The 25,564-nt window shown below is 34.7% G+C and overlaps 1 protein-coding gene across 3 annotated transcripts in view; it reads right to left on the reverse strand.

The window, feature by feature from the left end:
- SPRED1 (sprouty related EVH1 domain containing 1) overlaps positions 1-25,564 on the reverse strand; it is a 113,365-nt gene that overhangs the window by 46,273 nt on the left and 41,528 nt on the right. The window contains exon 2 of one of the 3 annotated variants that reach the window (XM_003121622.7): positions 13,485-13,659. The exons of 1 other annotated variant lie outside the window; for it this stretch is intronic. In XM_003121622.7, the coding sequence (XP_003121670.3) occupies positions 13,485-13,659 (175 nt within the window). Of the gene's footprint in view, positions 1-13,484; positions 13,713-25,564 lie in introns of those variants that run through there. One more of the 3 variants, XM_084974958.1, reaches the window with a different exon arrangement.

Below are 25,564 nucleotides of genomic sequence, written 5' to 3' on the forward strand. Positions count from 1 at the left end.
ACATACTGAGTACTCAAATAGTGTCTGACACACAGCAGATCTTCGATATATATTAGTAGCAATGGTGATGCTGGTCACAAGGTGATGCCACTAGCCCATAATAGAACATTTGCTATGAAAGGCCGGGAGGTCAGTATTTACTTTTTTGAGTATGGGTCGGGGAGGAGTTTGAATGATAAATAAAGGTACTCTGGACCTAAGAGGGCTTGTGAATAGTTTCTGAGAGCTTAAGTTTAATTGATTCTAAAGACAGTAAAAATATCATCTCCAACTTTTTCCTTCTTTTGAAAGAAATTCTAGGGTATTTTATAGAGAAAAATGGGGGGTAAATGCCATGGTCACTAAATAACTAAAACTTCTAAAGATATATTCCAAGTTATTTGGGGAAATACAGAGCAAAATTACTGGACTGTTAGCCAGAAGCATTTAAAATAGACCAGGCCAAAAATGGGTATAAGTACATTTCTGTTTCACTAGTAACAACTAATAATTTGGGAGAGCAGAGTAAAATTAAATAGGTACTTTCAAACTACTATGTAACTGTATTATAGATGCTACCTTAACAAGAAGATAATTACATGTTTACAAAAAGTATTATCTAAGATGTAGTGTTACTGGTAACTAGACATAAAAAAAAAATTTTAGTAACTTTTTGAAACACCTTTGAATCCAGGGGAAAAAAAACAAGTAAAATTTCAAGATTCAAATCAAATTACTTGATAACCAAAAATCAATAATTGGTATCTCAAATAGTTGCCTTGCATTATGAACTTTAGTTTCCTAGATGATATAAAAACTAGTATCCTTTATAAAGGGCACCAAGGCATTCTATGAAATATGAAACTATATTGATATCAAATAATACATTTTTCTAATTATCTACTAATAAAAAATCTATGTTTAAAGCTGTGTTCTGAACTGACTGGGATTTTAGAAAAACATTTTAAAGTAACAAGGAATAATGGCAATGTTTCTTCTCAAATAATTAACAGTTCAGCTAACAGAAGAGGGGGAGCTAGTATTTTTAAAATATGTCTGTGTCATGAAAGATTGAAGAACTGCTCCAGATTAAAGGAGAATAAAGACATGACAGCTAAATATTACATGATCTTGTACTGAGAGAATAAAAATTTTATAAGAACATTATTAGAACAGTTGACAAAACTGGAATATGGATTACAGATTAAATTACTATATTTAAGTCAAATTTCCTACATAGGATAATTATACTGTGATTATGTAAGAAAATATTCTTGTTCTTAGGAAAAATACATTGAAGTATTACAGGGTAAAAGGTGAGATGTAGGTGACTTATTTCAAATAGTTCAAACACAGTACTGCTAGCGTGTGAGTGTGTGTGTGATGTGTGTGTACACTGGGGAAGAGAGAGAGAGAGAGAGACTGGGTCAGAGAAAAAGATAGTCAAAGGGGATGAGATGAGGGAACGTGAGATGAGATACAAAAAAAGAGAGAACTGTCACAATGAACTTCTAACTAGGATACTGCTCTAACTCCTGGGGGCCACACTAAACAACAACATAAAATTCTTGGGCACAGGCAATATACCTACCCCCTGCTTCTTTCCCTGACTCCTCTGACTCTTTCCCACGTGCCCACAGGCTGTCAGACCTCTGAATTGTCAGAATAAAACTAAATTCTCTTCTTCCTCACCTGGGTCTGCATTATTTGGAGAAGGGCCCATAAAATTCTGATGGAATCAGTTTCAATGATCTAAGAATCAAGGCCATGAACTTTATACTTTATAGCAGTTAACTATAACACGAAGGCCACTGAGAAACACAAGTATATCCAAAAACATGATAGTTGGAGATCTTCAGCCTTTACGTTGAAGTAAATGTACAAAGAAAAGATATATAAGATTTGAATAATAATAAATAAGGTTAAACTTCTTAAGTTCAAACCTCTATATTATAATGAATGAAGACTTTCAAAATGCTATGGATGTTGAAATGAGGAAGGGTCTCAAATCAGTAACTTAAGTTCCTAAGAAACCAGAAAAAGAAAAGCAAAATAAACCCAAAATAAGCAGAAGGATGAAAATACCAAAGAACAGAAATCAATGAAATTGAAAATGGGGGGTGGGGTGGGAATCAATGAAACAAAAATCTGGTCTAAAAACATAATAAAATTGATAAATCTCTAGTAAGATTGACAAATTAAAAATGAATACAATTTTAGGAATGAAACAGGGGATAGTGCTAAAGATCCTGTAGCCTTTAAGAGTATTTGAGATATTAAGAACAACTTTACACTCAAATGAGACAACTTAGAAGAAACCAACCAATTCTTTGAAAATCACGTATTACCAAAACTCAACCAAGACAAAATAGATAACCTTGAATAGTCTTATTACATTAAAGAAATTGATTTTGTAATTTAAAGGTTCTCAAAATGAGATCTCTCTATACTGAGATGGTTTCACTGGAGAATTCTACCTAATATTTCCAGAGGGACTAATATCAATTTTACACAATCTTCCAGAAGAGAAAGGAACACTACCCAATTCATTTTATGAGGCCACCATTACTCTGATACTAACACCACACAAAGATAATACCAAAAAGGAAAAGTACAGACCAATATCTCTCCCAAACTTAAACACAAAACTCTCAAAAATTAGTAGCAAATCAAACCCAACAATATATAAAAAGATCATACACCATGACCAAGAGTGATTTATTCCAGGAGTATAAGGCTGGGTCAACATTAAAAAAAAGAAAAAGGAAAAAAGAAAATCAATGTAATCTATGATATCAAAGCCAAAGATGTGATCATATCAACTGACACAGAAAAAACACTGAACAAATTCCAATACCCACTCATGATAAAAATTATCAGCAAGTAAGGAATAGAGGAAAATTATCTCAACACAATAAAAATCAACTATAAAAAAACTCTACAGCTAACATCAAGGGAAAAAAGACCAAATGTGTTCCTGAATGAGGTAAGGATGTCCACTATGACCATTCTTAACACAGAATTTGAAGTTCTAGCCACTGAAATAAGGAAAGAAAAAGAAATAAAAGGCATACAGATTGCAAAGGAGGAAAAAAAAAAAAGCTCTTCCTGTTTGTAGATGACATGATTGTCTATGTTAAAAGAAAATCAGGGAATCAACCACAAAGCTTCATGTTTCAGCAAAGTAATGGCATGCAAAATCAACACACAAAAATTAATCAAATTTCTATACCCATAAAATGAGCATGCACTAAAAAATTATAAACACAATACTATCTACCATCACTCCAAGAAAATGAAAACACTTAGGTATACACTTAACAAAATATATCTTTAGGATCTTTATGTTGAAAATTACAGAATGCTAATGAAAGAATTCAAAGATGACTTAACTGGAGACATACCACTTTCAGGGATTGGAAGATTCAACACAGTAAAGATGTCAACTCTCCCCAAATTGACCAAAAGGTTTATTATAATTCCTATCAAAATCCAGTAAGGGAAGTTTCCTTGTGGCACAACAGGTAAAGGATCCAGCATTGCCACAGCTGTGGCACAGGTTACAACTGTGGCTCAGGTTCGATCCCTGGCCCAGGAACTTCTATATGGCATGGGCAGACCAAAATATCCAGCAAGGACTTTTGTAGACATACACAAGATCATTCTAAAATTTATAAGGAATAGCACACACCCTAGATTCGCTACAGTAATACTGACAAAGAAGAATAAAATGTGAGAAATCACATTACCCAATATTAGGGCCAATTATACAGCTCCAGTAAAACAGTGATACCCATGGAGGGTCAGACAACACAGAATAAAACGAAGAACCTACACAAAAATGCTAAACTGATCTTGAACAAGAATACAAAAACAATTTAATGGTGCAGCAGAAATGAATCTGATTAGGAACCATGAGGTTGCAGTTTCGATCCCTGGCCTTGCTCAGTGGGTTGGGGATCCCGTGTTGCTGTGAGCTGTGGTATAGGTCACAGACTTGGCTCGGATCTGGTGTTGCTGTGGCATAGGCCAGCAGCTACAGTTCCAATTAAACCCCTAGCCTGGGAACCTCCATATGCCACAGGTGTGGCCCTAAAAAGACAAAAAGAAAGAAAGAAAGGAAAAAAAAAAAGGACCGCAGACTTAAAATATAAAATGTAAAACTACAAAACTTAAAAAAAAAAAAAAATCCACAACAGGGTTAATTTTTAGGACTTAGGGTGAAGGGGAAAGTGTTTTGGACCTTGACACCAAAAACAAGATCCATGAAAGGAAAAATTGATAAACTGAACTTGCTCAAAAATTAAAACTTTGGCCCGGCAAAATATCCAAGGAAGAATAAAAAGACAGGCTCTAGATTGGGAGAAAATATTTTGGAAACCAAACAACCTGACAAAGGGCTATATCTAGAATTAAAAAAAAAAAACAAAAAACTTTCAAAACTCAACGGCAAAAAAAACAAACAATCCAATTAAAAAAGAGGAAAAGGACACAAATGGGTGTTTCATCAAAGAAGGTATGAATAAGCACAGTAAGAGATATTCATCACTAGTCATTAAGGAAATGCAAATTAAAAGTAGAGAAAGCTACCACCACAACTCATCAGCATAACCAAGAAAAAAATAGTGACTACACAAAATGCAGGCCAGAATGCCTAGAAACTGGATTGCTCATACACTGCTGGTGAAAAAGTAACATGGTATAGCCACTCTGAGGAAAAATTTGGCAGGTTTTTATAAAACTCAGCATAAAACTACCATACAATCCAGCAATTGTACTTTTGTCACATCCCAGAGAAAAGTCAACACCTATCTTGGACTTCCAAATCCCCAGAACTGTGAGAAAATAAATTTCCTCTGTTTAAATCAGCTAGTCTATTATATTCTGTATGGCAGCCCAAGCACACTGATACAAGAAGTCTAAATCATACTGTAATAGTGTACATCTTAAACTTTAACAACAACAAGAAGCCTAGAATATAGAAGGCACTCAGACAGCTGTGGATTAGTTAAAAGAATAATATTAATCAACCAATCAATTAAAAGCATGCCATATTCAGGTCATAATTTAGATTGCAATAGAAGGAAAGTAGTTATTTAGAATATTTAGAAAACTATTAAGTTAGGTCAATAATTTGAGATCAAAGATTTTGGGCTTTAGCTATTAGGGGTTTAGACATTATAATAATTTAATGGCATTGGGAATGTAGTGGAATTTTACACCATTCAGGTATAAAAGAGAAAGAAGCAGCCAAGATCATCATGATGAACTTTACAGACTAGATCAACCAGTATAAATCAGTAACTAAAGAATGAAATGTTAGTTTAAAACAAATGAATAAAGAGGAAGTCAATAAAGGGAATGCTGAAATAAGTGTTAAGCTGACGCTTTCTGAATATAAGAAATAAAGGCAACTAGGAAGGTAATATGGGACACAAGTCTAAATCCTTCAGGAACCAGGTAACACACACACACACCCACCCCCTATCTTTTGCTTCAAAAGAAAGAGAACAGAAATGCTAACAGGCAGGGGTTTTTTTTATCTTCAAGGAATATTGGTAATATTAAAGAATGAATTACTATAAAACAACTGCCCAGAGAAAGTCACAAAATTCATGGCTGTACAGAAAATTAATAGTACAATTTATTTTCTTTTCAATGGATTGACTCCAAAATGAACAAGCTATTCTAGGCTAGATGAATGTTATTTTTCTAACATCTTTCTATTCTAATCCTTCACAGCAAAACTGGTTTGCCCAAGGTACATCATCAAATTCAGTTTTTCTATTTGCCCATTTGTGATTTACCTGTGACAATAAAAGGGAAATTCTTCCTGCCATTATTATTTCCTCAGGACTAATAAGCTGTATGTACACATTCGCCATTCCACATAAACTTGTAATGTGCTATCTTTATAGTTATTTAGTTAATGTACAAGGAATGGCATTTCCCTTAGTGAACTGTGAATAATTCACTAAGGCAACATCATGGGAAGTGTTGCCTTTGGGAAAGAGGAAGATAGATTCAAGGACATTAATGGTTAGATTATAAAGACTTATTGTATTGAAATCAAGGAGATGAAATTGTCTCTAGGAATTTTTTTGGTAACTACTCAAAGTGTGTATATTAGACCCAAGCTTTACAAAGTTCAATATCGTAAGCAATATAAGAGCTAGAGAGAATTAGGTAAAACTGGGCCTTGAAAAAATATCTGAAGTCTTATCTGAAACAATACAGGTGAAACTGTAGAGGAATAGAGATGAGAAAAAAAAAAAAAATAAGAGAGAATCAAGAATAAAGAAGACCTGACTGAATAAACGGAAGAATTACTAATACTTAGGTTTATAACTATTACTGATGCACACTTTGATACCATTCACCAAATCCATGAAAAGTCTGAGATCTTATATAGTTTTGCCTAAGAATTTAACCAAGAATACAAACTTAACCTACCTATTCAAGAACACTCAATATTTGAAAATCTGAACATATATACTAAAACTTAAGGCCTTGTTCATAACAGAAATCTTTATCTGAATGTTGCCTAGACATTCTCAGTTAGGCCTTACTTGGTTATTCTATCTAAAACTTTAACCAACCTCCCACAAAAAACTCACTATACACATTTTCCCCCAACACTTAAGGCTGTCTAACATAATATTCATTTACTTATTAACTGTAATTTCTTGTCCCTCACCAGAATATATGTTTCCTTAAGAAATGGGATTTCTGGAGTCCCCAGAGTGGCTCGTGGTAACGAACCCGACTTGTATCCAGTTCAATCCCTGGTCTCGCACAGTGGGTTAAGGATATGGCGTTGCCCTGAGCTGTGGTGTAGGTCGCAGACATGGCTCAGATCTGGTGTTACTGTGGCTCTGGCATAGGCTGGCACCTGCAGTTCCAATTCGACCCCTAGCCTGGGAACTTCCATATGCCAAAGGTGCGGCCCTAAAAATCAGAAAAAAAAGAAAAAAAAAGAGAAAAAAAGAGAAAAGAGGTTTCTTTGTTCATTTACATATTCCCAGTGCCTAGAACAGTGAGGTACTGGAGCCAGAGGGAATCTAGTGAAATGGGAGTCAGAGATGAGAGAGTAAGCATGAAACTACAGAGCAAGGGGTGAGAAATAAAATAGAAATGACAGGAAATTGTAAAATTCCTCAGATGGAAAAGTTCTGATAACCAGATCCAGGAAAGTAGCCTGCTGAAATGAAGACCAGAAGGTCAGACTGTGCAAAGCAAAGTAGCCAAGAATGACAACGAGGCTCAGATGTGGAAAAGTTGGCATTAGGAAAGAATTGCTAAGGTCTGTCGATGAAAATAAAAGCTAAAGGATAGTGATCTGAATGGTACAGGGTATCAGTAGAAGGATTTGTATATTGAGGGTTATCTAGTAACATTCTGTGAGGAGAATAAGGAACAACAAAATTGCCAACACTACCTTTACCCCCACTCATTTCCCTAACTCTGTCTGATACTGAAGAACCAGCATCTTTCAAGAGACAGAGCTGCTGAATCCTAAGGGGAAAACTATTTGATAAAATTGGGTTTTTAGTGGAGGAAGAGTTTTGTAGAAGGAACAGAACAGAACCAGCATCTTTCAAGATGAACAGAAGAACCAGCATCTTTCAAGAGACAGAGCTGCTGAATCCTAAGGGGAAAGCTACTTGATGCAATTGGGTTTTTAGTGGAGGAAGAGTTTTGTAGAAGGAATGAGGTTTCACAATGGAGTGATTCAGAGGCATAGCGGGAAAAGGTAAGCAGAAAATTGTTGTTCTGTACTTTTATAAAGTTCAATCCAAAGCAAAAAGACATGTCCTTCATCTTTTAAGGTTTCCCATGGTGGAAAGGAGCATAAGTCTCATTTTCAATAAAGCACTGCATGTTATAACAACTTTATCTTCTTCCTTAAAAACACTCTAATTTTCCTTAGGTTTAATATCTGTAAAGAAATTCCCTTTTAAAAATATATCTTTTTAAACACTAGAACTATCATCTCATAGGCATTTTAATTTTTATAAACCACTTTTTATCAACAATCTAATTACTCACTGATTAAAAAAATTTATTTTTTTGAAAACTCCCTAAACTTGACATTCTTTTTTCCTTTTCACTTCAATTATTACCTCTGTAACTCTGTTTATACTGACAGCTATCTTATAACCTTGCTTTGACATTGCATAGTGCCTTTTTCTTGTTTCTGAAGAACATTTTAAGTAATCCAGATGTTATATGTCTTACTGTCTCTTTCTATGTAGCCTACTCCATTTCTGTCATCTCTTATTAGCACACAATATACTTTAGAAAAGCACAGTAACATTAACTAGTAAATTTACATTACTTTATTGTCTACTACAAAAGCTTATGAATGGCTAATTTAGATCCCATGGGTATTAAAAACTGTTTAGTAGCAAATTATTTTGGAAAAATTTTAACATAATATTGAAAGTTTATTCAGTACTTATAAAGATTTTAAAGGCATATTATAATACAATGTTTTAGATCTTATATACAATTCAACTAAAAATGGTTAAATAATTTAACCTATACATATAGTAAACACTTAGATAAAATGTCTATAAAATAGAAATGCCACACTAATCAAAACATGAACACAGAAGAGAAAGTCTCTATTATGAGGAATGTGAAGCTCTACAGTAAGGATTATCTATTCAAGCTGACAGTTAAATTTTAGTATTTTTAAAAAATGTGATCTAAGAAAATACTAACTTGTATTAAAGAATTAAATGAAGAAATCAAGGCTATGAAGATACAGAAGGAAATGGAGGATACAATTGATACAGATCACGAAAAGCAGTTCTGAGAATCTCTCCTTGTCAGAGACCATTCCATCCACCCCCAAGTGTCCGGGAGAAAGATAGTACTTTCATTATCTTGGTTTACTATACCAAAGCCTTTTTTTTTTGTTTGTTTGTTTGTTTTTAATTTCTCAATCACCAACAAAATATGAAAGCCAATTACATAAAGCAGTGCTTTCAAACTTTTTCCTCAGGCATACTTACTAGAAAAACAACAATTATAAGGTAACCAGGAAAGACATGGAACTTAATAGTTAAGAGGCAACCAGCCTGGGAGGCTCCAGCCACTTTTACCTATGGAACCTTTAATAAAAGATTAGCAAAAAGTTAACCTGGGAAATAAAGTCAACCTTTGTAAGCATCACGAAAACAAGCAAGTTTTAAAAGCATCATGGGAATAAATTCTGGTCACTCTGAAAGAATGAATGAATGAATGAGTACTGAGACAATTATACAAAATTCAAGACATTTTTATTTTAGTTCAAGTAATTGTAAATCTAAGACTGGAAAAGTCTTCTACCACATGCATCTTCCACGCTTCTGAAAAGCCATCTTTCTTCTTCACTATTGTTAGCAGTATTTTGACTTATACACTCTCTTTAAATATTATCTAGTATTTCTTTATTGGGTTTTTAGTGGAGGAAGAGTTTTGTAGAAGGAATGAGGTTTCACAATGGAGTGATTCAGAGGCATAGTGGGAAAAGGTAAGCAGAAAATTGTTGTTCTGTACACAAGTAGCTATAGGTACCTCATTACTAATTATCTATTCTTTCCTAAAGGACACAGGTTTTTTTCCTGGAGTATGAAGGGCAGATATCTCACTTCATTTCTAGAATTCATCCAAGGTAGAGAATTCTATGATGTGATCCATAGACAAAATGGGTACAGAACACAGTTTTCAGCAAATATTTTTACAGGATTAGCTATTACATAGGAATAATACTGAAATGCAGTTTACTTATCAAGAAGGATTTTAGAGAAAACTATCATTAACTTGGGAAGAACTTTATAAATTTTTAGATTCAACAATCACAAGTGTGTATCTTTTTTGGATTACTAGAATCTGGAAAAATAGATTAAAATAAAACCAATCAATAAAAGTATTTATAGAAGTAGACATTAACGATCTCCAAATGCAGTGATAATGTAAGAGAATACATCTTTCAATTCTGTAGGTGCTTCAGAAGTATCTTGGTCGGAAATCTATTACACAGCAGAGGCAGCCAATTAGTCTGCTTATTTGATTGTCATTGGTCTTGAGACATCACAAGACTATTTTCAATGTATAGCCATACATTAGTGATCAGCCTTTGATTCCCCATAACCTAAAATGCTTTTATTACGTCTGTTCCCTCTAAGAATTAAGACAATCCTCCAACTGAAAGTAATTTTTCCTGTATGTCTACACTGAGATATATTTATCATTCCTGTTTCATAAAAAAAAAAAAGATTCCGCCAAGGAGAAGTGGTTAGGTGAAACAAAAGTTCTGATTCCTTGGTTAGTGCTTCTTATCAAAAGACCTATTTTCTGGCTAGTCTATAATGATTCTATATCCTAGGATTAAGTTAAGGGCTCCTTTTTATGTCACAGGAAATAAGTTTGCAGTCTGTCCAAATCCCAGGCTTATTCTCACTAAGCTTCATGTCAAAGCCAGACTCTGGGGAGTTCCCATTGTGGCACAGTGAAAACGAATCCGACTAGGAACCATGAGGTTGTGGGTTCAACCCCTGGCCTCACTCAGTGGGTTGGGGATCTGGCGTTGCCGTGAGCTGTGGTGTAGGTTGCAGACATGGCTCGGATCTGGCGTTGCTGTGGCTGTGGTGTAGGTGTAGGCTGGCGGCTACAGCTCCAATTTGACTCCTAGCCTGGGAACCTGCATATGCTGTGAGTGTGGCCCCAAAAAGACAAAAAAAAAAAAAAAAAAAAAGCTAGACTCTGGGCAACCACCTAATCCATCAATCTGAGCTTATCTCTGATCAGCCTCACTCTGAGTGATGTAGATTTGGTTATTTCATCATCCTCAAGTAAATCTGTCCATCTTCATTAATACAGTCCTTTGTTACTCATATGAGACTGGTTCCAGTACTCCCTCTGGCCCCACTAATACCAAAATCTGCAGATGCTCAAGTCCTTATATGAAAAGGCAAAATATTTGGATAGAATCTACATATCCTCCCTCCCATATACTTTAAATCATCTCTAAATTACTTACCATACCTAATACAATGTAAGTGCTATATAAATAGGTGGCAGCACAAGGCGAATTCAATTTTTGCTTTTTGGAACTTTTTGGAATTTCTTTTTCAAATATTTTCCATCTGTGGTTGGTTGAATCCATAGGTGCAAAACCTGTAGACACACAGGGCCAACTGTGTTTTGTTTCACTCTGATTGTTTTTCTCTGTTTCACATCTTTGTTCCCATGCTTTTGCTAGCAAACTTCTCCAACTCTTTCTCCAACTTTTGTTTCTGTCTTCTCTTTCTCCATCTTTACTATTTTAAAAAATGCCTTAGATTGTCACTATTTTATTCAATTTCTAAAATCTACAGCTTCCCCAACAACACTTCCTAGTTACTGATACCTCAAACAAGAAGCACTACACTACAGGACAAGTCACCATAGGCTCTAAGAACTCTACAAGCTTTATTTTATTTTATTTATTTATTTTTTTAATTTTTATTATAGGATTCTTTTCTTTCTTTTTTTTTTTTTGGTCTTTTTTGCCATTTCTTGGGCTGCTCCCACAGCATATGGAGGTTCCCAGGCTAGGGGTCTAATCAGAGCTGTAGCTGCCAGCCTATGCCAGAGCCACAGAAACGCGGAATCTGAGCCACGTCTGCAACCTACACCACAGCTCACGGCAACGCTGGATTGTTAAGCTGCTGAGCAAGGGCAGGGATCGAACCCGCAACCTCATGGTTCCCAGTCGGATTCATTAACCACTGCGCCATGACGGGAACTCCTACAAGCTTTATTTTAAATAAGCATTAGTACATGCTAGCCACCATGTTATCCATGACCAGAACCACATTTAAATATCTCAACTTTCAGAGATGACATGTTAAATTAGATATACTTCTGACTTCAACTGGAGTTTTCTATTATCCTAAAACCACATTCTAGTTAATTGAAAGGCACTGATAAGTGAATCCTAAACTAACAAAACATTAGAGCTGGAAGGGTTTCAAGATGATTTAGGAAAACTCTCCATTTACCTGAGGCAGAAACTGGAAGACAGACAGTTAGACAACTTTTTAAATTACTGAACTAATTTAGTAGTAAAAAAATATCCAGAAACAAAGAAGCAAAATTAAAAGTAGGTTTATTCAAAATTTTTATGTATGAATTATTCAAAACTTAAAACACATTTTCAATAGAAATAATAATATAGATGCTGAATAAGCTCATATATCAGCCCACAAATACATAGCTAAAGGGAATTCTAGTTATTTTCAAGAATCTTGGAAATTTGGGGCACTTATTCTCATTTTGCTAAGTCATATGCTCTCCATTTGCTTGATTCAGGAATAAGACTAACATCACTCAGCTTTTCTGATAAGATTAGAGTTGTTTTTTGCTCACAAATGAAATAAAGGAGAAAGAGCTTCCCATATATAATTGATGGTAAATAGCTAAGATGATCAAAAGTCAGATTCAAATTTAAAATATATAGATGTGGAAAAAAAAAAAAAAAAACAACACTTGTCTGGGTGGAAGACAGCATAGTTAAAACCTAAGGTGGCCACCAGGTAGTTATATAATGAGTTTAGACTGATAAGTGATGAGGAGAAAGAACCTATGAACACAAAATTCTAGGGTAGGGGTCAGCAAAATGTTTCTGTAAGGGGCCAGATATTTAATCTCTGTTGCAACTACTCAACTTTGTCACTATATTGTGAAAGCAGCCATAGGTAAAATACAAACGAACAAGTGGGGCTATGTTCCAATAATATTTTATTTATAGACACTGAAATTTGAATTTCACATAATTTTCATCTTCATAAAGTTATTATTCTTTGATTTTTTTTCCCCAGTCATTTAAAAATTTAAGAACCATTTAACTCATGGGCTATGCAAAAACAACGACAGGTCTGGATTTAGCCTGTGAACTGTAGTGCCAACCTCTAGTCTAAGGAATACTGGGAGAAGGGGAGGAAGATGTGCCTGGTTTAATAACTGGGGCGGGGGGACGGACTATACATGAATGTTCTCACATAAAACCTAATTGGAAAAGCAGCTCCCTTCTAACACATACACGTTAATGTTAGTCCCACTTGCAAAGAAACAGACATATTTTGCTGTCTTTAACTTCTGTAGCTAAAAGAGCTAAAGAAACAATCACTGATTTTGAACAAAAATAATTTTCATAATAAAATCATAATTTTTTGTTTGCTTTTTAGGGCTGCACCTGTGGCACAGGGAAGTTCCCAGGCTAGGGGTCAAATCGGAGCTACACCTGCTGCCCTATGCCACAGCCACAGCACCACAGGATCTCAGCCACATCTTTGACCTACTGGCAACACCTGATCCTTAACTCACTTAGCAAGGCCAGGGATAGAATCCGCAAACTCATGGTTCCTAGTCAGACTCGTTTCCGCTGTGCCAGAACAGGAACTCCTCATAATTTTAAATAGATAATTCACTCTATAGAATTTTAAAATTACAGTCATATATGCATTATTCATTACCATTTTGTCCCTGAGTCGCTCTCCACGGATATAAAAGTCAGCACAGCCATTCTCTTCCTGGTGAGGGACTTTGAAGACAGTGACGCAGCTTAGTCCACTCCCTCCAAGTGGTAACCATCCACCACTTGAGTCATCCCGGGTCATCACCACAGCTCGCACTCGTGCATAACTATTACTAAAACAGATGCAAAGATTAGAAATTAGCTTCTCCATAAACAAAAACCAGCCAAGCTATCAGTCTTACTTGAAAAACCAAAGACCACATCAGTTAATATGTGGTAACTAAAGTGTGGACTACTTCTATGACAGTCCACAGGATACAACTTAATTGAAAAGGTAAAAAACCACAGAGTAACTAACTTAAAAGGTCAACTTTTATTTTGAAGACTAATCTCACAATAAAAATTTCTAATTTCAAGTCATCATTTGAATAGTTTGAGCACATCTGATTGCCATGAACAAGTAAGGAAGAATCCTAGAAACAAATGCAGTCAAACTGCACAGGTGACTATTAAAGTTGTCTAATATATGCCCACCTGCAATATAAGCAGGACAAATTACTGCTGTATTTTAGAACATTTAATTGTGACATCTCTATGTTTCTAACATTTCCGAAACATATTACAAATAAAATGCTGAAACAAACATGCTTAGGCCAGACATTTTTTGATTTTTCCTAACTAGGAATCTAAATCACACAAATCATATAAAAACAAATGTTTCATTTTAAAAACTTATCAAGCAAACTGATCTATAGAAAGTTTTCATGCTCCCTTTTTGGCAGACTATTCTTAAAAGACACTATATTCTAGTTCCATTCAGAATAACTTCCCAATATTAATCACAACTATTCTTTACATAAATCTGAGAAATATGTTTCATATAATAATGTTCTAGATAACTGACATCTAAACACTTCAGCTCTAAAACTTTTAGTATAATAATTATTAATGAAATCCTTTCTAAGCATTTTATACCTTGCTGACTTCTGAAAAATTACATTGAGTGTAACTTAAACTTGTCTTGGTTATTACAACTGTTAACTGAGGTACAATGTAACAATTCTGTGCTACTTAGTGTATCCACATGTTCTAAGTATTAGGTTGCCAGGTGTCATTTCTGTCCTCACAGTGCTGATATGAGATCTGCCCCTTGCTTTTTTTCTACTTTACATATTTATTTTATTGAGGTATATGCTACATACAATAATTCATATTGGTATATTGATATTAAGTATAAATTCAACAAATTCTGACAAATGTATACAACTGCACATCCAACATGATAATCAAGATATAGAGCATATTCATGACTCCAGAAAATTCTTTAAAGCCTCTTTCCCATCAATTTGGTAACCTAGGTAACCAATGCTATCCATGGTTTCTATCATATAGTTTTGCCTATTATAGACCTTCACATAAATAGAATCAAAGAGAATCACCACCACCCTTTTTGTCTGACTTCTTTCATTCATTGTTGTTTTATTAGTGTTTCGTTCTTTTTTACGGCTAAGTAGTCTTCCCACTGAGTAAATAAACCACAATTCATTTATTTCTTCTTGATGAATGGGCATTTGAAATGTTCCTACTTATTGGCTATGGTGAATAAAACTGTTATGAACATTCTTGTATAAGTCTTTTTGTAGATACATGTTTTCATTTCTGTTGATAATTACCTAAGGATGGAATTGATGAATCACAGGGTACCATGTTTAACTACATAATAAATTAACAAACTATTTCCCAAGGTGCAAATGGCCCATTATACATTCCCATCAACATGTATGATAGTTTCATTTGCTCCGCATTTGCACCAACATTTTTTTTTTCTTTTTATGGCAACATCTGATGGAATATGGAAGTTCCCAGGTCAGGGGTCAAAACAGAGCTGCAGCTGCAGCCTACACCACAGCCATGACAACACTGGATCCGAGCCACATCTGTGACCTACACTGTAGCTTACAGCAACGCCAGATCCTTAACTCACTGAGCAAGGTCAGAAACCAAGTTCATATCCTCACAGGGACTATGTCAGGTCCTTAACCCACTGAGCCACAACAAGAACTCCACCATTTGGTGTTGTGTTTTTTAAATTTTATTCATGGTAGTTAAGTATAAATTGGTAACCCACTGTGATTTTAATATTCATTTCTCATGATGGATGCATGATATTATGCATTTTTATATGTTGACTGGCCACTATATGACTTTTTATGTTTTTATTATGCTGTACTTTATTACGATTTTTAGAAGTTCTTCATATATTCTCAACACAAATCTTTTGTCAGAGAGCTGTATACTTTTAAAGCTCTCTGACATTGTGTTATGGTTGAGTAAGGAATCTAAAGTCAAACTTCCTTAAGTTGGATCTTAGCAACTTACCTATGTGTTTTTGAGAAAGTTACAGAACCTACCTCTAATAAATGAAAACAATGTCTGACACATAATAAACAATATATATATTTTATTATAAGTTAATTATTATTACAACAAAGAATTTAAAATTGAAGTAGTTGTCATAATATTAATTCAAAGCCAGGGAAAAAATAGAATTTATAAGGTCAAACATAATTCTCTATTACTAGGGTCAAAATAACTCTTTATATAGAACTTTTCAAAGTTTTTAATTCACAAAAGACTATTCTGTCTCAGCTTTTTATTATTTATTTGGAGCTTCTGTTTCTTGTCTGGGCCTATAAAGACAGGGCTGAGGTTGATGTCAAATTAGAATCCTCCTCCTGGGATGGGCTAGAACAAACCCCTCTACTAGAAATAAACATGGCATGCATCCCAAGCCCCAGAGAAGCTTATTACAGTGGGAACGAGCTTGGAGACCCACAAGTAAAAGTAAACGAAGGTTATTTGATTTATCAAGATTTTAAGGCCAAGGATATCCCAGAAGCATAGCATATAACTTAGACATATTAGGTTTGGATTAAGTATTTGTGAACTGAACTTCTGCATGTAAAGCTCAACATATCTGAAGTTCAGTGAAGTTACAAAGTCACAAGGGTCAAAACCAAAATTCAAGTTTCCAATAATCATTTAATTATAAATACTTAATTTATAATTTAATTATAATTTAATTGTAAATATAGTAAAAAGATCTTGACTGTTCCTTCTCACCTAGTTATGTAGTAAACTGATAAGTTTAAAATTTTCTATTAGATTATAAAGATTTGGGAAACCCCAGTGGCAAAATAACCCAATTTAGAAGCTCAGAGTATATTCTGACTTCAGAGTATAGGAGTAGTTACCCTCCTCGGGGCCTATGAACTCTTATTTTATCATCTTTGTATACAACTAATTCTTATTTATAATTTGTATAATGCTTCTTAGGCATATTTTATATTTTAAAAATACAAAAACTGTGCTTAAGTAGGATTATTAGAAAATATATAAAAGCCCTAGTAGCTGAGGATAGTAAAATTTTCCCTTCATTTCTCAGTTTCTGCAAAAACTATTTTATAGTTAATATTTATAAATTAAAAGAAATTCAAATACATTTAAACCCCACATTTTAACTATGTCCTTCAAAGTATTCCAGAGGCTTATTTGTACTCCCTCTACCATCATGTTCACTAGTTTATAATTCAACAAGTCAGCTTTCAATTTCAAGATCTAAGGCTTGAATGCTTAACATAAAAATTTTCAAGTTGTTGAGTAAATGTAGGGTATTTTTTTGTACAGACTTTCTTTCTTGCAAAGGTTAATTTTTTCACTTGTGCTTTTAATTTCATAACCTCCTTGTCTTCAAATGTCATCTTTTCCCAAAAAGCAACAACTCTTTTGTCTAAAACATGCAGTGACTCCTGAGACATTAGTGGCAGCTCTTACAAACTTTGTCACACTCTGCATCATAGAATATTAAAATGTATTTGTCATCCCCTCTTTAGATAAAAGTGATGTAAGAGAAGGAACTAAATCATATTCTCCTATTTAAAAAATAATAAATGCTTTTTCCTGATCATGTAAACAACAGATGCTCATTCTAGTAAATGTAGAAAATAAAAGAAAAATAGTATTTGCCATCATGGAATTAAAATTTAAGAATTTGCTGGATTTTTCCTCTCTCTGGGTATCATTTGCAAACTATTAGTCCCTAAGACAACCATTTATAATGACAATGTGCTCTTACTGTCAAAAACTAGCATTTCATTCTTGAGCTTCTTTAAACTACTTATTTGAAAGGCACTTTCTCCCAGTGATTTATCTAAAAAGCTGGAGGATGTGGAGAAAAGGGAACCCTGATATACTGTTGGTAGGGATGTAAACTGGTAGAGCCCTTATGGAAAACAGTATAAAATAATCTTCAAAAAAAAGAAATAAAATAATCTTCAAAAAAAAGAAAATAGAAATACCACACAATCAAGCAATTTCATTCCCTGAGTATACACCCAGAAAAAAATGAAAACAGTAATTCAAACAGATACATGTACCCCAATGTTCACAGCAGCACTATTTACAATAGTCAAGACATGGTAGCAACCTATGTATATCAATTAACATACGCCTGATTTAAGAAGATGTAATACACACACACACACACAGACACACACACACACACACATTGAGGCATATACTAAGTCATAAAAAAAGAATCAAATACTGCCATTTGCAGAAATGTGGATGGACCCAAAGAATATTATGCTTAGTGAAATATGTCAGAAAAAGACAAACACTATATTATGTCACGTATATGTGAAATCTAGAAAATAATACAAATTAATGTATATGCAAAACAGAAACAGACTCACATACAGAAACCAAACTTGTGGTTGCCAAAGGGAAGAGGGAAGTGGGCAAGGACAAATTAGGGTATAGGATTATCAGATACAAACTACTATATATAAAAGAGACAAGGAACAAGGATATACTATATACCACAGGGAATTATACCCATTATCTTATAATAACCCATAATGGAGTATAACCTGCCAAAACACTGAATTAGTATGCTGTACACCTGAAACTAACATAAATCAACTATACTTCAATTAAAAAAAAAAAAACCTGCCCTTCCAAAAATAAATAAATTGAAAGTCAAATCTGACAATAATTATTAGTATCATTTTCCAAAATAGCTCAAATTAAAGCTTTATTCTCCCCTTTGGTAGTGGACTACATAATAACCACTATTTCAGTCTCTCTTTCATTCTAATGAAATGAAGAGGTTCTTCCTCTACTATGTTGCTTGGTTTCCTTATTTTATGCAAAATATAAAGTGTATCTCTACTGCCAATCTCTGATCTTAATTGAACAAGTACACCAAATATATACTTTCACTCACAGTAGGGGAATTAGACAACTAACGCAGAAGTCTAGGTGAAAGGTAATGTTGGATTGAACTCAGATGATGATAACGAACATGAAGAATGGACTGATTTGGATCTATTTTGGAAGAAAAGCCAAGAGGATCTGTTGATGGGGTGGTAACTACGAAGTAAATATTCTAAATTATCTATAATTCTTTTTTTTTTTTGGGGGGGGTCTTTTTGTTTTTTCTAGGGCCGCTCCCACAGTATATGGAGGTTCCCAGGCTAGGGGTCCAATCAGAGCTGCAGCCGCCAGCCTACACCACAGCCACAGCGGGGATCTGAGCCACGTCTGCAACCTACAGCACAGCTCTCGGCAATGCTGAATCCTTAACCTACTGAGCAAGGCCAGGGATCAAACCTGCAATCTCATGGTTCCTAGTCGGATTCGTTAACCACTGAGCCACAATGGGAACTCCTAAATTATCTATAATCACCATAAGCTTTATTTTCTACAATTATCAACTAGTATTTCAAAAAAGTTAAAGGCAAAAGAAGAGGATCAAACATGAAGATACATTTTGCTTCAGTTAGAGTGATCCACGTAGTTTCTTTTGAAATAGCAGTACTATACTATATGTGATCCAGAATAACTCTGAAGTTGTATTTTACTCCATTTGTGTAAATGCATATTATGGCTGAATCTGAACTTTCAAATCTGCATTGGCAAAATTTTTTATCAAATTAAAAGTATAGTTATAGAAAATTTTCTAGGCTCTAATAATCTAATACACAATGTGTCCTTGGCCTAAAAATGGCCTTTTCAATTTCTTTTCTCCCTTGTAGAATCCTCTTGCTTGTTAACAAGCTGATTACATATCCACTCAACTGCCCTCTTGCTCTCTTCACTCCTTGTATATTAGCTTCAATTTTCAACTGGGTTGTTGTACACATATTCTTTATATTACAGATACTAATCTATATTCCAGTTATGTGAATTATAAATATCTTCTTCCAATTTGTGGCCTCTTTTATTTTTAGTATCTCTTTAAGAGCAAAGCTTTTATTTTACTATGGTCAAATGTATTGCTTCGCCTTTATTATTTGTGCTGGTGACTTTCTGTAGGATCTCATACCTATTTTAAAGCTTTTATATCCTATTAAGAGATAAAACCTTTTGTTTTCTTTTAAAAAGTCATTTCAGCAAACAGAATGCTCTATTTTCTGTGAAAGAAAGTCCCTAAATCACCCATGTCTGGCAGAGCAAGTATTCATATTTACTAAATTAGAGCACACATTCTTTTCCATTGTCCAGAAGTTAAATCTAATTTGGTCTTTGTTTCTCAGCTACTTATGACTCTGTTTCCCTTGGGCACAACAACCAGGTCGTCATAGCTGCCGTATACAGTTGGTGAATTGAGATCTATCTTCACTACTTTCTTTTTGTATTTAGGACCTGTCCTGATCTAATGTGTATTTGTTCCAGAAAACTTCCCTATGCCACACGTCCTTAAGCTTAACCCAACTTCTGAACCTTCCTATCTTTCCTATCTTTAAAACTTGTAGATGTATCTTTTCTTTTTTTAAACTTCACTGCATTACTTTAAACAGTCCTCAGTTTTATCTTCACCCAAAAGTTGCCAAGTTAAAACAATGTTGCTAATACACATCATTTACGCCCTTACCTAAGAGGTTTCCCACCAAAATAGTGTTTAATAAAGATGTACGTAACTTAAAAATGCAGAAAAATTTATAAGAAGGAGATACTATGGGCAGAGAAATTACTTAGGAAGTTATGACAAATTTTACATAATAAAATATCTTAATAAATATGGATATTTATATAGGAGCTTCAGTTTATATGACATTGTTACAATGCTCATACTTATCTATAAGGGAAGCTAAGAAATGTAGTCTTTCCAGGCAACCATGTACTCATTTAAAAATTGGGGGCACTATTACTAAAGAAAAAGGAAAAAAGAGATATAAGGGCACAATTAGCATTATCTGGCAGAAAGATTAAAAAAAAAAACACAAATAAAAATTTAAAACCTTAGAATCAAACTGCTCTCAGCAGAGTCTAGAGGTGATGAGGGATGGGACCAGAGAGAGGAAGAGAAGAGAGAGGAACAGAGAGAAAAACAAAGGAAAGAAAGGTTATTTTAGGAATGTTTTAAGAACAGTCACCTATAATATTATAAATGACCAAGAGGTAGTTGGAAATGTATACAAAATTTAAGAACCAGATCTGAGGACAAGCTAGGGCTGTACAAATCATTCTGCTTTGTATAGTAATGGTTCTTAAATTGGGAGACCAGAGTAATCACCGATGCTACTAAAATTGTGATAAAAGGTCTTCTCCCTCCCATGAAGAAATACATATATATTTTTTGAAGACATTTGAATAGAATTTCAAAGATTCATAGTCCCTTCCCAGGAGGTTCACAAATCTGAGATGAAGAATATTTAATCTCTAGGGCAAAGCTGCTCTGCAAGAGGCTTTTAGGTCCTGTAATTTACAGATTTATTGAGATGATATTTCCTTGCAAATGTGTCTGTTATGTGAATGTTGCTTGAGTTACATCACATTCTCTTAAGTAAACCGAAGTTATTATACTTCCAAGAGAACGAAATATGTTAACATTCAGAAAATGAAATGAAAATGAAACCCATATAAGAGCAATTAAAGTAGAAAAGGGAAGCAGAAAGAGGTCAGAATCAGAGTTGAAAATGCTACAGTTTAGCTTTGAAGATAGAAGAAAGGGTCACGAAACAAGAATATCTGCTACGAAAGAAAATGGAAAAGGCAAGGAAGTGAATTCTTCCTTAGATCTTCCAGAAGCAATGCAGCCCTACCAATAACCTGATTTTAGTCCAGTGAGATCCATTTGGTCTTCTAACCTTCAGACTACAATATAATAAATTTGCACTATTTTAAGCCACTAAGTTTGCAGTGATTTGTTATAGCAGCAACAAGAAACGATACAAAAGATGAGGGGAAACTTTCTTGAGGATATAACAGCAATTCATACACAAGAGGCAAAGGTAACAATTTTCTATTTCTAACAACAACTGTACCAAAACAAAATGGCCAAAAAAACCCTCAAAGAACAACGAAAAATAGGAGATACTCAGAATGGCTTAAGATTTGTTCAGCACAGTAAGAATTTATGATATTTTTTCCACAAGGGATTTTATAGTGATAAAACATCCTATGTTCTCTATAGCATATTTTAAGTAAATATTACCATCCAAGTATTAAACATTATTACAGAGAATGGGTATAAGGGAAAAGGGAAGCATTTAATAATAGCTTATGATACAGCACTGCTCAGTATAAGTACTTGTTTGCTTTCTAAGCTAAGAAGCAGATGATATTCAGAAGATAGCCATACTAGTATTCTTTCATCCATTCACTTACCCAGTGAGCATTGATATGCTTCACACATAGACAAAATTTTTAAGTTCTTTCCCAATAGAAGCTCGTTAAGTTAGTGGGCAATGACATATTAGTACAAAATGGGAGTTCAGGCCAGGAAAAGACCAATACTGATATTTGATGTGGATTCTGAATATCAGTAATACCAAGGAAGAAGGGCAAAGGACACTCCATGCAGGGAGATGACACAAGTACACCATGTTTAAGTACCAATATTAAATTAAAAAGAAGATGGAAGGTTTAAGTAGAAGGGTAAGAAATAATACAATAGTTAACTTCCTGGACCTTAAAGTATCAAGACTTGGATACTATGCACAAGGTTAGTACTCTAATTTAGCACAATAACGAGACCACAGGGTGATAAGAGCAAAGGAGAAGAAGACTGATTTGAGTTTTAAACTTCACTGCATCAACCCTAAAGAGATGGGTTACTTCTCCATTTTACAGATGTGGAAATTAAGGAATGAGTTTGATAAAGGTATTGAATTACTCTTTTTATATTGGCAACTTTAAAAACTACAGCAGTTATTATTTTCTATGTAGTAAATGTCAATCTAAAGTATTATGAAGCTAATAGCACTGTGTTGAAAAGCAAGTCAGATTTCCTAGATTCCAAAGACAGTTACATCATTTAAAAGTTATAATCTTGGGCAAGTTACTTAAATTGTACCCCCATTTTCCTGGTCTGTAAAATAGGGATAATAACTATAGCTAGTGCAGTGTTTGAGAAGTAAATGAGGAAATGTATGCAAAGTGCTTAGCAGTGTATCTGGATCATAGTTAGGTGATCAATAAGTGTTACTATTACAACAACCTGATATATTACAACATCTGCATTCTGAAATGGTCTAAATTTGTCTCATTCTGTATTCGATAGTTTTGTATAACAAACCCAGGGGATAGCCCCTTCTAATCAGAACTTTTTACCTTTTTTAGTAAAAATTGTTAAGCACAGCTAAGTATCAGTATCAGTTATCTACAACTTCCACATTCTGCTTACATGATGGAAGCACTTATATCTAACCAAATCACAGGTACCTGGGAAGTATTCCAGGAGAATGAACAATAAAAGTAAAATCTGAAGGATAAAGAGGTATTCACAAAGTATTCTTTTAAAATCAATCATTCTAAGTTATGCTAAACAGTATCATTAACCTGCCAAAGTAGTTTAAAACTGTAACTTAGTATGCTTCTACCTTCTAGTATGACTACTGTCCATTCCCTCGACTCCTTAATTACCAGCAATGAAGCTACAATTTCATCTTTTGAAAGTTTTCTAGGTCTATGTCAGAAAAGCTGAACTATAAATTAAAAAGTACTCACTATGAATAGGGATCAGAATGTAGAATGCAATGAACCAATATTAATACTAGAGTTCATAATGAGATAAAAGTGTTAGAATAAAACATATCACTGACAAAGGCAGAAAAAGAATTCTAGCAGCAACTTACCTAAAAAAGCACACTGTGATAGAACACTCTGAAATAACATCACATATGTATCTGGAGTTGTAGGGAAAGAAAGCAGGTGAGGAACTTTACAAGAACCACCAGCCAATTTGTACTCACACAGGTTAAATCTTAAAAGCAGAAAGACAGGACATATACTCCTCTCAATCAAGCCTTCTGAGAAGACAGTCTGGCAGCTGCCAATTAACCAAAAGTACAGGGATCCCTTTGGGGATCAAAACAAAGACATTCTCTCGGTAACATTTCTCCAGTTAGACTAAAATAACTAAGATTCATTTTCAGAACTAGTTTTTCTTACAGTAAGATTTCTTTACCTCCTCAATTTTTCCACTCCCAATTACAAAGACAGTAAGGATTCAAACAAATGGTCTGAACAGAAAGCTTATGCTTTTTATCACTGTTAAAACTAAGCAAATGCACGGCTGATATAACTAACTAATAAAAAGTAGTATTGGAGTTCCCGTTGTGGCACAGTAGTTAACGAATCTGACTAGGAACCATGAGGTTGCGGGTTCGGTCCCTGCCCTTGCTCAGTGGGTTAAGGATCTGGCATTGCCGTGAGCTGTGGTGTAGGTCGCAGACGTGGCTCAGATCCTGCGTTGCTGTGGCTCTGGCATAGGCCGGTGGCTACAGCTCTGATTCGACCCCTAGCCTGGGAACCTCCATATGCCACGGGAGTGACCCAAAGAAATAGCAAAAAGACAAAAAATAAAAAAAATTAAAAAATAAATAAAAAGTAGTATTCATCTTTTTCTTCTTCCTTTTCTTTTTTTGTTTCTTTTTACGGCCACACCTGTAGAATATGCAAGTTCCTGGTATAGGATCAAATCGGAGCTGCAGATGCTGACCTACAACACAGTCACCACAACAAAAGATCCAAACTACATCTGTGACCTACACTACAGCTTGTGGCAACACTAGATCTTAACCCACTAAGTGAGGCCAGGGATCAAACCTCATCCTCAGGTACACTATGTCAGGTTCTTAACCCACTGAGCCACAATGAGAACTCTGAGGATTCACATTTACATGAATTTATTTTAAGTTTTACTGAAGTATAGTTGATTTATAATGTTGTGATAACAAAGTGGTTCAGTTATACACATACATATATCCATTCTTTTTCAGGTTATTTCCCCATATGGGTTACCACAGAATACTGGGTAGAAGTTACAAATGACAACATGGAAATACAAAGGATCGTTAAGAGACTTCTACAAGCAACTATATGCCAATAAAACCAACAACTTAGAAGAAATAGATTCTTAGAAAGGTACAGTTTTCTAAGACTGACCAAGGAAGAAATATACAATACGAACAGATCAATCACAAGTACTAAAATTGCAACTGTGATTTAAAAACTTGCAAAAAACACAAGCCCAGGACTGGATAGTTTCATAGGCAAATTCTATCAAACATTTAGAGAAGGTTTAACACCTACCCTTCTGAAACTATTCCAAAAAATTGCAGAGGAAGTAACATTCCCAAACTCATTCTATGAGGCCACCACCAAAACCAAAGACATCCCCCAAAAAAGAAAGTTACAAATCAATATCACTGATGAACATAGATGTAAAAATCCTCAACAAAACACTGGCAAACTGAATCCAACAATACATTAAAAGGAGCACACACCATGATCAAGTGGGATTTATCCCAGGGATGCAAGGATTTTTCAATATCCTCAAATCAGTCAGTACAATAGACCACATTAAAAATTGAAGAATAAAAACCACATGATCGGAGTTCCCATCACATGTAGCGGAACCTAACCCGACTAGGAACCATGAGGTTGAGGGTTCAAGCCCTGGCCTCGCTCAGTGGGTTAAGGATCTGGCGATGCCATGAGCTGTGGTGTAGGTAGCAGACCTGGCTTGGATCTGGCATCGCTGTGGCTGTGGGGTGGGCCAGCAGCTAC

The sequence above is a fragment of the Sus scrofa genome, chromosome 1 (assembly GCF_054392235.1).
Source record: "Sus scrofa isolate SSC_HxYL_T2T_F1_AM1 chromosome 1, Sscrofa_HxYL_maternal_Yorkshire_Landrace_v2.0, whole genome shotgun sequence".
Lineage (NCBI taxonomy): Eukaryota > Metazoa > Chordata > Mammalia > Artiodactyla > Suidae > Sus > Sus scrofa.